Source organism: Rhyacophila brunnea, unplaced genomic scaffold (genome assembly GCF_057557595.1).
Source record: "Rhyacophila brunnea isolate RB1 unplaced genomic scaffold, BYU_Rbru_1.0 scaffold_10, whole genome shotgun sequence".
Classification (NCBI taxonomy): Eukaryota; Metazoa; Arthropoda; class Insecta; order Trichoptera; family Rhyacophilidae; genus Rhyacophila; species Rhyacophila brunnea.
The window spans coordinates 43,895,047-43,909,452 of NW_028232752.1; the positions used below are offsets into that span (position 1 = coordinate 43,895,047).

Consider the following 14,406-nt stretch of genomic DNA (forward strand, 5'->3'; position numbering starts at 1 on the left):
TCTAAATACCCACCTCTACTGAAAGTTTTGCCAATGTCATTAAAATACAACGTTTAGTAAATTATTCTTGAAGGGTCAATGTACACATTATTTACTAGGTATACTTTTATACTATAATTATTATTATTTAGGCACAATATATGTATCTTAATCGAACGTTATTTTTCATTCACTTAAATGGTGACAGTGTAGAAGATAAGATGTACATAGGTAAGCACTGAATCAAAATGAAAGGTATCAACCCAGATCACCATACAGTTTAATAGTACTCAATAGAGAGGTATCAGGAGAGTCTCAATCGATGAAAGTGCATTATAAATAAATCCCCCCAGGGACGACATACAGGTTTTAGATCTGAATAATATACTCAGTGGTTTCAATTTCGTCACATTTACAGAAAGGAGACTGTTAAATTGAATGCCCTCCTATAATTGCTTGCAGGTATCGCATATCATAATACATGAATAATAAATACTACGAGCATTACAATCAGTCTTTTTGTCTACCTACAAAATATTATATAAATCTGCTTAATTATTAAGAATATTACGGTGGCATTCATAATTTAGGATTATGCTTTATATAAAACAAGAGACAAAGCTTGCCTTAAGAACCTTCTATTATGTTGGTGCCTAATACCATACTTTTTACTACTCCAAAAGAAAATATCTAGCATATACAATCTGTAATGTCATCTTCACAATTAATTATTATGATTGAAGTCTACCAAATAGCTAGAGTATGACGCAATAAATTCTTCCAACAAATCTTTTTCGTGCTTTTTAAAATGTTCCCCACTATTTTAAGGAACCACTTCAAAATGTAATTACTTATTTATAACTTTGTTTAGTGCGTAATGCAGATAACAATAATTCTAGTTTTATTTATTTGTTTTTTCCATCTCTCATTATCATCGTAATATTTTTTTTTAATTTGAACTGCGTGGCTTCAAAATTTGTAAAATGTAAAATGATATAAGATCGGCCCGTGATATAATATTGACTCTAAATATATCTGAATGAAATATCAATATTGCTTTCACAATAGCTATGAATCGAATGCTACAAAGTCATTCAATATCAGGTGAGATAAAATTCCGAACTCATTGAACGACTACGTCATCAACACAAAGATGCCGAGGTAAAAAATATCATCAAAATAATGTATTGATATCAAACTACGAGTAAGTAAGTACTACTTATACATACAGAAAAGTAGTACGTACATATTTTTCACAATGGGGACCTGTAAGTTCCCTACAGAAGGAAACGTTCTTACCTATATGACCTCAACGACGTCAACATGCCTATAGATTTATGGGTGTAGTACAGAACAGGAAGACGACCCACAATTTCGTTACCAAACTTAATTGTAAGAAATAACACTCTGAACAAGGCATAATATTATGCCACTTAATAACTAAGTATGCTAAAATAAAATTATAACCAATTATTTTTAACCAAAAGTAAATAAATCTATTATCGATACTGGTGTAGAAATATGACGATAATTCATTTTAGTAAATTAAATTTGATTATATATACGTTTAAATACATGTATAATAATATATAATATATTAATTAGTATCATCCGCATTTAAAAATGATTTAATATAACACTCATTTCGTAGGCACATAATATTGTAAACTCTATCAATTTGTACGTAGGTAGAAGTAAATGTTATGTATGACTTTATAATATAATACAGGTAATAAGTATTATCAGTGCAATGAGGGGAGAGGGAAGAGAGGGAGAAAGGAATTACCTATGTAATATGGGAAACGGTAGGTGATAAAAGTTTCTAAGTTACAGTTACAAAGATACTAAAGAGAGGAAGTATAGATGGATAATTTACATGTAAGGAGTTAAAAGAGAGGAAGTATAGATGGGTAATTTACATGTAAGGAGTTAAAAGAAATGGTTATTATTAATAATTATGTATGCAGCGCCGGCGCAAGGTTATTTGGTGCCATTGGCAACGTTTATATGCGTGCCCCCTTTTTAACAAATAGTCTCATTTTTTTCGAAATAATAAAAAAAAACATTTAGGGATCATTATACATAATATAATAGACACCTATTAATAAAATAATATTAGTCTCTTCCAAAAAATTGTATTTAAAAAATTATCATAAAACACGCACACACATAAGAGTAAAATAATAAGAAAATTATAAACTCTTTATTTTTCAGTTTCAAATATACAGTTTAATTTAAATAAAAAAAGAATTTGTAACCAAATAATAAACAAAAATGCACATTTAACAAAAAAAATAGACATGATAACAGAAAATTACTTAAAATTTAATTTTTCTCGCCTTCTTTTCTCGGAAATTAATTTTAGTTCTCCATTTATGTGCCCCCTTATGTTTTGTGCCCTAGGCGGTTGCCTAGTTTGCCTATATGGACGTGCCGGCCCTGTATGTATGGCTAACAAAGTTTAGTGTGCGCAGTATTGATGCCGAATTTCAACAGTTTACCTCCACCAATTATTACCACTGTAGTGTAGGTACCTATACGCTACCTGCTACGTTCATATTATCATCCTATAAGATTTTTATAGAACATGGCTAAACGCCAAGTAAACGCTGAATATCTTTGAAAGAATTCAAATATGTTATACAAAAATATTTCAGCTAAGCAAAAAGTTAATAATTAAGTAATATGACAATGTTACGAATATGAAAGGAATTTTGACAAAACTTTATCAATATTAAAACGTGGGTACCTACAAAGTCTCTGTATACGTTCAATGAGTTTGAAGATTTTCAACAATTTATGTAAAGGCAAGATAAATCTTTTTTTCATCATATTACATACCTAAATGCAATTTCTATGTTATTGCTCACAAGAATATAATATAATATTATAATGCGTAGTAATATTTACCATTTAATATTATTATTAATTATCAGTCTGTAATCTGATTTTATATATTTTAACTTGCCTATCAATAAACAGTATTCAAATAGGTTTTTCTCCATTTTACGTGATCATAACAATACAAAATGTAAATCTAAAGAAGTGGATGCAGGAAAAAGAACACCACAGCGATTCCTCCGTATAACAAACTCTCACGACTCTATTATTGTTGTTTATTAACTAAGGTAATCGAGTTGTATTGCCAATTTATAATGTTGTCAATTCCAGTCAGCTGACGATTTAATGTCATGTACGCAATATTCTTAACCTAATAAAAAAAATTATAATTTCTCATATGTAGGTAGGTACCTACTTCAAATTAATTTTTTGAATCATTGAGTTTTACTTCTAAATACTTGTTCTGTTATCAACTTCGTAAAAACCGAATGATTATTGTTTTATTTTACGTAGATTTTTGACTTAATAACGCTGTTAACTCAAATTTTACCACCATTTAATATATATGAATATTAATAAACTTCTTTATACAAGTGCGATTTTATTTAAATTGTTTCATCACAAATTTAAATATATTTTAAGAAGAAATTATTAAATTTATATGGGATGCTTTATCACACAAAATTAATCAAATCTCGAAGCCTCCGCCTTTTGCTTGAGTAGGTGTTGGAATATTATAATACCCACATAATATATTAAAAGAATTTTTTGAACAGATTTTTTTATAAATAAAATAAAATAATATGACAAGATGCTATTGCTTGAAGGTTTAATTAATATTCATATAAAATATATAGACATATTAATACAAAATTGTTTTCAGTAACAAAGGTTTTATTACTCATGGTGGTGGAGTGCCAAACCAATTGGCCCCTAAGCCTTTTGTTTGTGTTCAAATCTCGCATCTAACAATTAATTTAGTAGTAGTATTTCAATAAATAAATATTTCATCCAAATACAGAATTCAGTGGATTGGGCAACAAGCATTAATTTTTAGAAACTGTTTATTTATACAACCTCTAAAGACTTGTTTCCCGAGGCTTAGAAACAGAAATTGTAAGTAACTTTTATATTCATCTCAAATTGCATGCTAATGCAGATTGTAGCAAAAATTAAAATTTTGTGGTCTGAGATTTAATAAAGATGGGTGCACTGAGATAAAATTATGATTTATGAAAGAATTTTTAGGAAATTTAGGTATATGTACATTATGCACTGTTCAGAAATAATTACGAAAATTGTAATTATATATCATTTTTATATAGATTTATTTATATCACTGTGTAAAACAAAACATGTGTATATTTTCAATATTGCTATAACATGTATGACGTTAACATAAATATGGCACCTATTCAATATTAGTAACATAATCGTTGTTCATGTCCTGTAATAAAATTGTATTGGAAGGTTATACCTATATTATAATTTTCAATTAAAAAAAATAATATGTATAAACACTAAATAATATTATTGAAGTCTTATATAATGTTACCCCTGCTTATGAGATAATATCACGATGATGCAATATTCACCAAAGATTTTTCGATCACAGATTTAAATTTAAAAGCTTTTAGACTATACACTTAATCTTAAATTTTACAAAGCGAAGACGCTTCAGTCTTTGAATTTTGCCGACAGATTAACGTAAGAAGTTCTCCTGGTGAATTCACGAGTGACATTCTATGCATAAATAAAATATCTCTGTGCGAGATTTCTTGATAATACCTATAATGTTTCTTTATTTTTCTGTTCAGTTTTTCTGTCACGCTCAATTTTCATCCATTTTTTCTGATTACCGAGACTTAAAATTCGATACACAGGTGCTAATAATTTATGATGATAATTCATTCTAATAAATTTGGTCAATACACAACTTTCTTTAAAAAACTTATTTATTTGCTTATCTGAAGCATGTAATCCTGTGCATCCTCATTGACCCACCGTGTCCTCCATTTACTTTTCGAGATAATGTAACTTAAATAGTATTGCATTGTGTTATCGTTTTACGCGGATTTTAAATGGAGAAGAGAAGCTCGACCATGGTGCTTGAAGAGAGGATCAGGGGGAGGCGGAGCCCCTTGATAGTAATTATTAAGAAAAAAGTTAAAAACTAATAAACTCCCAAGTGGTGTATATAGACCTCGCCAGTATAAAATATATTATTTTTATAAGGAATGATCGTTAAGCATTATCTCAATTCACTTGGTCATCGCTAATAATGTTTTATATACGTTTACATTAATTGAAATACATTTATCGTAAAATTTCAGCAAATTATATTTAATGAATGATTCGTCAGTTCATCTCTATTCTATAATATCACTACACTCGCTCTATTGCAGGAATTTATTGACTTATTGATATGCCATACTTATTGATATGATATAAATGATATGCCAACTTATTTGTTTCCGCTGATTTAGACTATCGTACCATTAGAATAACGATATCTTCATCTTGTTTTGATGAAATTTATTTTATGGTTGTTTGAAAACATCAAAAATCACTTGTTTTCAAAGTTGGGAGCCTTGTGTCTCAGACAATATCGCGAAGATAAAAGTTTCGGAATATTTAAAAGGAGAAACTAAGAAAGACGTAACGTCGACGAAGTACTGTTATCGTCTCTTGATGTTCTATTTAAAAATAAGGTAGTGAGAAGGTACTGAAGTACTTAGCATTTCCAAATCTTCAATATTTTAAGAGAAAGTTGAACTTTTGTTAATTGAATTAGTAATGAGTAGTTATTTATATCAAATGACTTAGTCAATACATTCTTCATCATAACAATTAATATAAGAATATTTTTGTATAATGATCATTTTTGTACAACAAATAATACATATTTATAAATAATTATTTGCATTGATAATTAATTAGTGGAATCCAATTTTACAATAAAGATCTTTAATATAATTTGACTGAGGCCGTTGACTGCGAACCTTCCCGCAAGTGAGGATCCGTTATTCAGACCCTAAATTTCTTACAATAATTACAAGTTTATCGAACTATTCCATCTTCTCCAATTCCCAGGGCACATTATTTAACTCTGGACATCTACAAGTTGCAGATATACACTATTTCATTAAAAATGACTATGTGTGCAATATCCTCATGGACATCACATTCATCGCAGGGCTAAAACTTACTCATCCTCTTTAGGACATCAAATATGTCATCCATTGTGTAGCCCGATCTTAGTCTCAATATCAGTTTGGACTCATTTCTACTCGGATTCGACTTGAAAAACCAGAGCTCCGGGTATAAGGAAGGTAGTATGGATATAATGCATTGCTGCTAATCTAGGAATGCCTTATAGAATTTACCCCATGTTAGCCGCGCGGCCTGGGTTTGACGAGTACACATATTGTTTTTTTTTGTATGACTCGGAGTATGGACCTAATAGGTTGAGTAAGTGGCTGACATCCATTTCTCGTAAAAACAAAATCGGTTAATACAAACCTCCACTCTGTGGAGGCCCATATATGATCCTATTAAGATCGGACAATGTCGAAGAAGAAGGAGAAATTTATTCACATGTTTTACTACATTTTTTTATTGGCTCATTCCAGCCTAAACATTCTAAAATCCATTGATTGGTAATATTTTGCTAGATTATCGACTTTCCATTTCCTTCAATTCCCATATGTGACCGAATTTATACAAGACATAATATGTTTACAATTAACTATCTCTTTTATTCAACGAATAATTCACAATATTTAAGAATATATCATTCTGATTATTGAACATATATAATTTAGAAAAGCACTTTCTGAGAGAGTATATTACAAAGTAGCTTGATTTGGAAGAGCGCTGATGAATAGGTTTTAAAATTGACCAATAGTCAAAATTTGTCGCAATTAATATGTCACGCCGTAGCATATTGGTTAAATGCGACGAATGGGGCGTATACCCGGGAGATGCAGCGTTCGATTCCCGTCCAGGGTGGCTTACTTTTTTCAAAAAAAAGTTTTTTTCTATTGGTTATAATATACTCTCTCAGAAAGTGCTTTTCTAAATTATATATGTACATATTATGTTTACCTTATTATTTCGTTAACCTTTGATCTATCAAAGCTATCCTATTAATTCATCAATTTATCACTGAAATATCATTATTGTACGTAAATATTCAAAATATTCCAAACCATAAATAATTTCACAAATTAATATAAAATATTTTTATTCCTCATGTGAATTTAGGTCAACATAAATAAGTTTAAAATAATGGAATCTATATCTCAATCTATCATATCGGTACTTCAAGTTAACCAGATTCCAGAATCTAGGATAATTTTAAATTACATCGTGAATTGAGTATACCTACCAACATAAAGCTTACATGAATGACCAACTTACAAATCCAATGCCTTTTTCTATCTGACAAAAAAACATACAATTATATTATAGATTCGTACCATGTTTTAATGTGCTTAGAGTAACTTTGATTATCTAAAACTATGTTGCCATCTCCATTCCAATTATCAATCATCATACGCGGATCACGGATACGGACACGGATGTCGTAAAACCTAACGAAATTATAACGGCGAATTATTATTTGTGTGGATTATTAAGTATGTGAGAAAATTGAATGAAAATGTGAATACTAAATTTTTATAGAAATTAAGATGAAATTCTCGGTCATTCATGGGATTATTGAAATACTGTTATTACATCGATGTGATTTTAATATAAGTGGGAATGGAAAATTATAAATGAATGCACGGTGGGACAGACAGGTAAAATTTATTTGCTTAAAAGCCATATATTTTAGAGAGAAATAATAGTCACATTCATTACACACAGTGGTCGTATCAACTGTATAAAATAAATTATTATAGAGTTAATAAATTTAATAATCTTAGTCAATAGTGACATATTAGTAAGTAGTCCATGGTGAAGAAAGGTGTAGAACTTAAATTCTTCAAACGAAAACTCTTACCTTGTAAATATTTACAGTTATTATAAACTTCATATTCCCGAAATCTGAATCTCTGTTGGTATATAACATAATTATGTACGTATATTTTTTTACGTAATCATCCATCACTGTGTCATTATGTACATTGTAATTACTTTTTAATTTGAAAAATTACCTCCGGCACGTTTAACCTATTCAAGAGGAAGTAGAAGTTCATCTTTAAAAGCCAAGGCCTAAAAAATAAGTTTTTATTACATGGCATCCATTGGCAATGAAACAAAGATGCCTCACTAGCGAGAGAATAAAACAGTACTTATGTAAGTGAGTAGGTATCTATAATAATATGTATTCACACAAGTATAAGTTTTGTTCATTAGCTCTACACTCCAATGTGGATCATCGCCGACCCACAAAGAGGCAATTATCTCAACAGTTATTTTTACAAGAAATACGTGTTAATATCAGCTATATAATATTTTTCCAATTTGATGTAACATTAAAAATACGTGTTTGTATACGTTTGTATACGTGTTTGTATACGTTTGTATACGTTGTATTGTTACGCCCACCTTGCAACATATCGACTGGATTGCTCATACAAATGCAAGTTCGAAGCATAAAAGAGATTAATAAGAGTGTGAACTGTGAAGTGAGATAAATTTTTATTTATTTTTAAAATGTACAGATAATTATATATATTTCAATAAAATGACAAAATGAAATGCCACACAAAAGTATATCTAGGTGCATTAGATATCGGACATGGTACATAATTATAGCATTATAATATATTTTGTAAAATTTTGACGTAAATCGTTTATGATATTATAATACTACATTTTTGATAAAATACCGGCATTTCTTCCATTTAATTAGCATTGTAATACAAAAAATAGACGGCTGCATAATATTATATTTTGATGATTTGTTCATTGATAAACGTTCGACGATCGATATTGGCACGTATGTTTAAATTCAAAAATCTCAGTAAGTATTTCGAAAGTAGCTATATTTTATTAAAAAACAAAATTATTAGTTATATTGGTGAAGGTTTCATATCAACGGCTTTCAAATTAAAATAAAACGTATTGAAACCGCAATAACAGTCTTGTACTGAATTGCAAGTCAATATAGATACGGAAAATACTCTAAAAAGCCGTTGACGGACAGATAGCACCCAAGTAAGGTAGTAAAATACTTATAAAAACGCGATGTAGATACTAACTGTAAAAATTGTTCGTATAAAAATTGAAGTACTTTTGGACGCTTCAATAATAATGATAAATGTCTTTAAAAGTGTGCACGTCATAATATTGTATATATTATTAAAGACCAAAGTATTCAACCATTAATATACTCTCCGTAATTAACGTATAGGTAAATTAATATGAACGAATGGCTGTTAATCTACTGTAATTTTCAATTTCCATGGTGTTATTTTAGTTAAACCTAATGTGTCATTTATTTATATTTGGCTAATCGAGATTCAAGATTAAATTCATATTAATATGAAAGTTGATAAATAAATTCCGGGTAGTAAAGACGTAAACAGTGGATCAAAATAAAATAGGTAATGCCTTCTGAAAAATACCAAAAGATTTACGATAATTATTGATGTAAAATCTAAAAAGTAATTTTTCCTTTACGAACAGTTATAAACTGTGAGGCCATCAATGGATTAAAACCGTATGCGGCTTAGAACCGTGTACCATACTAAACTTATGATTTTTGTTCATGAAAATATATGTTCACTTAATTTGTAAGTGTAAGTGTATAGTATAAACGGATACGATCAGATGCTTATAATATGGTTTGTGAAAATATATTTCCATGAACAGAAAAGATAAACTTAGTATGGTACACGGTTCTAAGCCGCATACGGTTTCAGTCCATGGATGGACCTTGTGTCAGAAGTCATTTACATGCGTTTAAATGCACGTCATGTTATTTATATTTAATTAGACATTTGCTTTGTTATTATTCATTCTTAATTATTAAATAATTTACCTAATTAGTATTCGTCATATCCTTGACTTATGAAATATTTTTTTGCTTTTATTTTCTCGGATGAATATTATCAAAATATATACCATAATAGAAACCATATTTGATATTAATCTCTAATATTCATATTAAAATTATTATATACATTACAATATCAAAATATAATTTATTACTCCACAATATTAATGCGCATTGCAAACTAGAACAATAATACTGTGTATTATACTTACGATACAATATTATAATAGGGACCGGTTTCTCATATCATATTAAACCTACTCCTATGGCTCGAGGGGAAACATCAAATTCACAATCGATTGCTTCAAAAATGAAACCAGGCCTCTTGTTTTTGACCAGTCTCCAATAGATCATCTGGATTTCATCGATCATTATTTGTAATTACAAACTAACGAATGCCTATAAAATAAATTTATAATAATATTATAAATATAAATAAAATAACTGATAAATTTAATATGGTATTTACTAATATTATTTATACCTCACGAATCGACCTTATTTTTAGGTGTATTTCACTATATCAGTCTTTTTCAACCATGTAGACTTATTTTCATCAGTTTTTTGATATAGTTACTGCAAATAAAAATACTTTTTGATTTATATTATATAATATTCATAACGTTAGGCAAATAAAGAGTTTAAGATGGAAATTTGGACCGGATGTAGAATAATAAAAAGTCATGAACACCTGAATCATAAAATTTTATAAATCATACGAGACAGTAACTACACTGCTGACAGCTAACCTTGAAAGAATTATCAAAAAAGCTACCCGATTTCTATGGAGGAATAAACATCCTACTTTAGTGTATATTTTAGAAGATTTTCTAATATTATTAGGATCGATCTTATCAAAATGTTATAAGTTTTATGGAAATATAATATATGTATGATTCATTGTGCCTATAGCCATATTTTCAGGAACGTATCTCGACCGTAAAGCGAGATATTAGTGTATTTACATTTTGCCTACACTTTAGCAGTTAGCTCCATCGTACACATATTCTAACATGGCGAATAAGGTGAAACATATGTTTAAATTTTGTATTCAGCAATTGGTAGATAAGTATTAATACTCGTTCCCCAGTGCCTTATACTAAAATATTTTATTAATAAATCAAAGTGACGAAAATAATAATTATTAATTAAGCCAACCAAAAGGATCGAAACTCAATTGACTACTCAGACTAGAAAGAAACTAACTAACCTCTCTCCTACAAAGATTGCCATTCGAATTTTATGAACATGTAAAAATAGATAATAAATTATACAAAATAATTAATACAAAAAATTGCGATCACGATATATTATATTATTATGAAATGAAGAACTTCTTTGTGTATTTGTATCTTTATGCACTCGGGTTTACCTAGGTTTAGTACCTAGTATATAAAATAATTATGTATCATTAGAGAAAGATAAAAGAATCCTTTATTTTTAAGTGAGATGAAGCTTACTGCTGGCATTTACTGCATTAATAATATGAAATGTAGAATTAATACTATTTATAAATTATTGTGTGCAAGAATTCCTTCTTTTTTAATTAATATGAATGGATATAAGTACCTACACGTACTTTAATTTTTATTTTATTGTTAGAAGTAATAATAAAATAGGTTAATCTAATTAAAATAGTCTAAAATAATATTAAAAGAAACACAGTTGTTGCGAATTGTAGTGTATCATTTTATGGATTTTTTTTCATAATGATCGTTATCTATTCAATTGACTATAATATTTTTAGCGTGGTATTGGATAATATATTTTATGTTATTTAAAATTTACTTGATTTACCATTTTGATTTTTGACAGTTATTCGCTATGGTGAAGAGGGTTCACAATAGATTTATTAAACTTTTCACGGTAATCTGTATTGACACTTGATATGCCTTTATTCTGTTCATAAATGAGAAAACGTTTTTGTTTGGGCACATATTATTTACGCTTACGATAGTCGAGCGGTTTAAGCATCGGCCTACAGCATCATGGGTCCTAGCTTCGAATCCTGGGACTGGCAAAATATACATTGTTTTTCAATTTGTGCATGAGTCAGAGTATGTACCTAATAGGTTGAGCAAGTGGCTGACATCCATTTCTCGTAAAAACAAAATCTGTTAATACAAACCTGCACCCTGTGGAGGCTCATATGATACTATTAGGATCGAGCATGGTCGGAAAAAAATAAGAACATATTTATTTACTTATCCATGGTGGAAATAAAACCCCCAATATTCATTATAGTATTGATATGTGTATCATTGATAACTATCTAATATTAACCATAAATAATAAAATTATAAATTATTATATCTGTTGTGTCTTCTCTTAAGTTGTAGAACTATTCTGCTATCGATTATGTCAATTAGATGCAAAAAAACTGTGTTCAACCAAACCGCTTTGGATATTGATATATTTTGCTTGCGTGAGAGTAGGATTTGGAGGATTTTCTGGTCTCAAAAATGTTTCTGAAATGCACTCAGCCGTTTTTTTTTGATACATTATTTAGCGCGGACTAGATACTGGAGGAACTGGTGGTTTTGAACAGCCTCTAGAAAAGCTAGAGCTGAGGAATAGCGTTGGTGTGTTGGAGTGACCAAGTGTAGACGATTACTGATCCCTGAGAGTAGCAGAGGACCGTGAGGGGTGAAGAGCCTGATTCGGTTAGAAGATGACTTCATTTCGTGATACTCACGATCCTCACCCATGACGAAATGACCATAAAGAGTGGGAAGATGTATTTAATTAAAATATTGTATATTTAGCCAACTTGACTATTATTTCATTTTTTTATTGTGTTATACATACTTATATTTTTTTAATAATAAATATAGGTAGGTACCCAATATTTTTATGTTTTCATTGTGTAACTTATTTTGGTAATTGTGCCGCAGAGGTAGCCATGACCTTTTACATTTTTTTACGAAAACAGTAAGTTTATTCCATGTAGACAATTATAATAAATACCTTTTTTCTGTCAGCGCATCGGCTTTTCGATCCAATAATCGTTAATTGAAAATTTGAAATTTTCATACATCTTGATGCACCATTATCTCAAACTACGATTATGGTAATATTAGATTGGGGTAAGTTAGATTAGGTTAGGTTTGATCTAAAAAGAAAGTTGTAAAATCTCATGGCCACCTCTGCGGCACATTTACCCCTATTTTTTTATAATGAGTTATATGTCATTTGGTGAACGTATAACGCTATTTTTTATTTTCAATTTATATGTATTATTCGTTCATTAAATTAATAATATATAGATAGGTAAGTATTAGATAAATATGCAAACTAAACACATATCTGCAAACTCCCGGATCTAAAAAGTGAAAAGTTAATTACATAAAAACACTGTCAAAGCAAAACCACGTCACGCCTGAAAAATTTCACAATACATTTCGAGCAAACATTTACCTTTTAGTATGAGATTTATCCACAGAATGCATAATACGAAGTATGAAATCGGGTTTTTCCTCGCAAAATTCGTGAGACACGAATGTCTCGTACAAGACATCTCGCCAGCACTTTTCCTTGAATCTTCGTCACAAAACCAGGGCATTGTTGAAACAAAACATGACAGACTTTGTAATCAAACACTGACACGAATAAATAAAACAAAAGCACTTTGCATGTAGCTGTATACTTATCACACTGAACTAAAAATCACTACACAAAAACTTATGTATAACGATGTATATTTCTTTTAAAAATTTTAATGAACACTTTTGATTCAGCTAACACTTGTATGATTTTACTTCACTATAAGTTGGTACGCACTAATAAATTGTTAACAATTTCGGGTTTCCTGACACGCGCGTTCATGTCTAAGACAACTTTCACGTAGTATCATTTATACTTTTCTACAATAATCACTACATTTCAGTTATTTAAATGGTACTAAATTGTTGAAAACTGTTAATATATATGTCAATTAAAAGCAAATGTAGTTCTGTGTTCACGATTGTTTCAATTCGCGTGGTGAGGTTAGGTTGAAATTCAGCTAATTGACTTCAATTTGCTCCGATTTCACAACTGTATCGCGTCACTATTAGCCATTTTCTATGCACATTTTCAGCGTCGCGGATTTGCCGCGGAATATTTTGTTTCCGATTCTAAATTTAAAAAAGTATACTTTTCAAAAATGGACCAAAAGTATCCCGGAAACGGCGATCGCGCATGCGCAGTGAACGGCCGCCTGATTCAACTCACGACCGAGCTATACTGAGACCGCAAAACAAAGTGCCCTCTCTTTCGCGCCTCGAACTGACAACGGGAAATCTTGAGGCAACTTTTGATCAAAAACCGGCTATTATAACAATCACCGACATACAAAAATGACCTTTAATAGCGCACAACATAAAGTCTATAGCGAAGCAATTTAAAGAAACCTAACTTTAACAACTGGTAACGAGTTTTAAAATTAAAGTCTTAATGAATGTTTTGGTCTCGACTGCCAAGGTGCACAAGGTAACATAGGGCGTCTCGTGACATTGCCGATGTACTTTTTTCATTTTATTTGTTTTTAATATTTTTGTGTTTTTTTAGGTACACGAATTTAAAATTTTGCGGTCGCT

The 14,406-nt window shown here is 29.8% G+C and overlaps 1 protein-coding gene across 1 annotated transcript in view; it reads right to left on the bottom strand.

Moving 5' to 3' along the window:
- Nucleotides 1-14,055, bottom strand: part of Cad96Ca (tyrosine kinase receptor Cad96Ca) — a 157,565-nt gene extending 143,510 nt beyond the window's left edge. Inside the window, exon 1 of the mRNA XM_085949207.1 lies at nucleotides 13,247-14,055. Coding sequence (XP_085805333.1) covers nucleotides 13,247-13,391 — 145 coding nt within the window. The 5' untranslated portion in view covers nucleotides 13,392-14,055. The remainder of the gene's footprint in view (nucleotides 1-13,246) is intronic.
- Nucleotides 14,056-14,406: the final 351 nt, after the last annotated feature.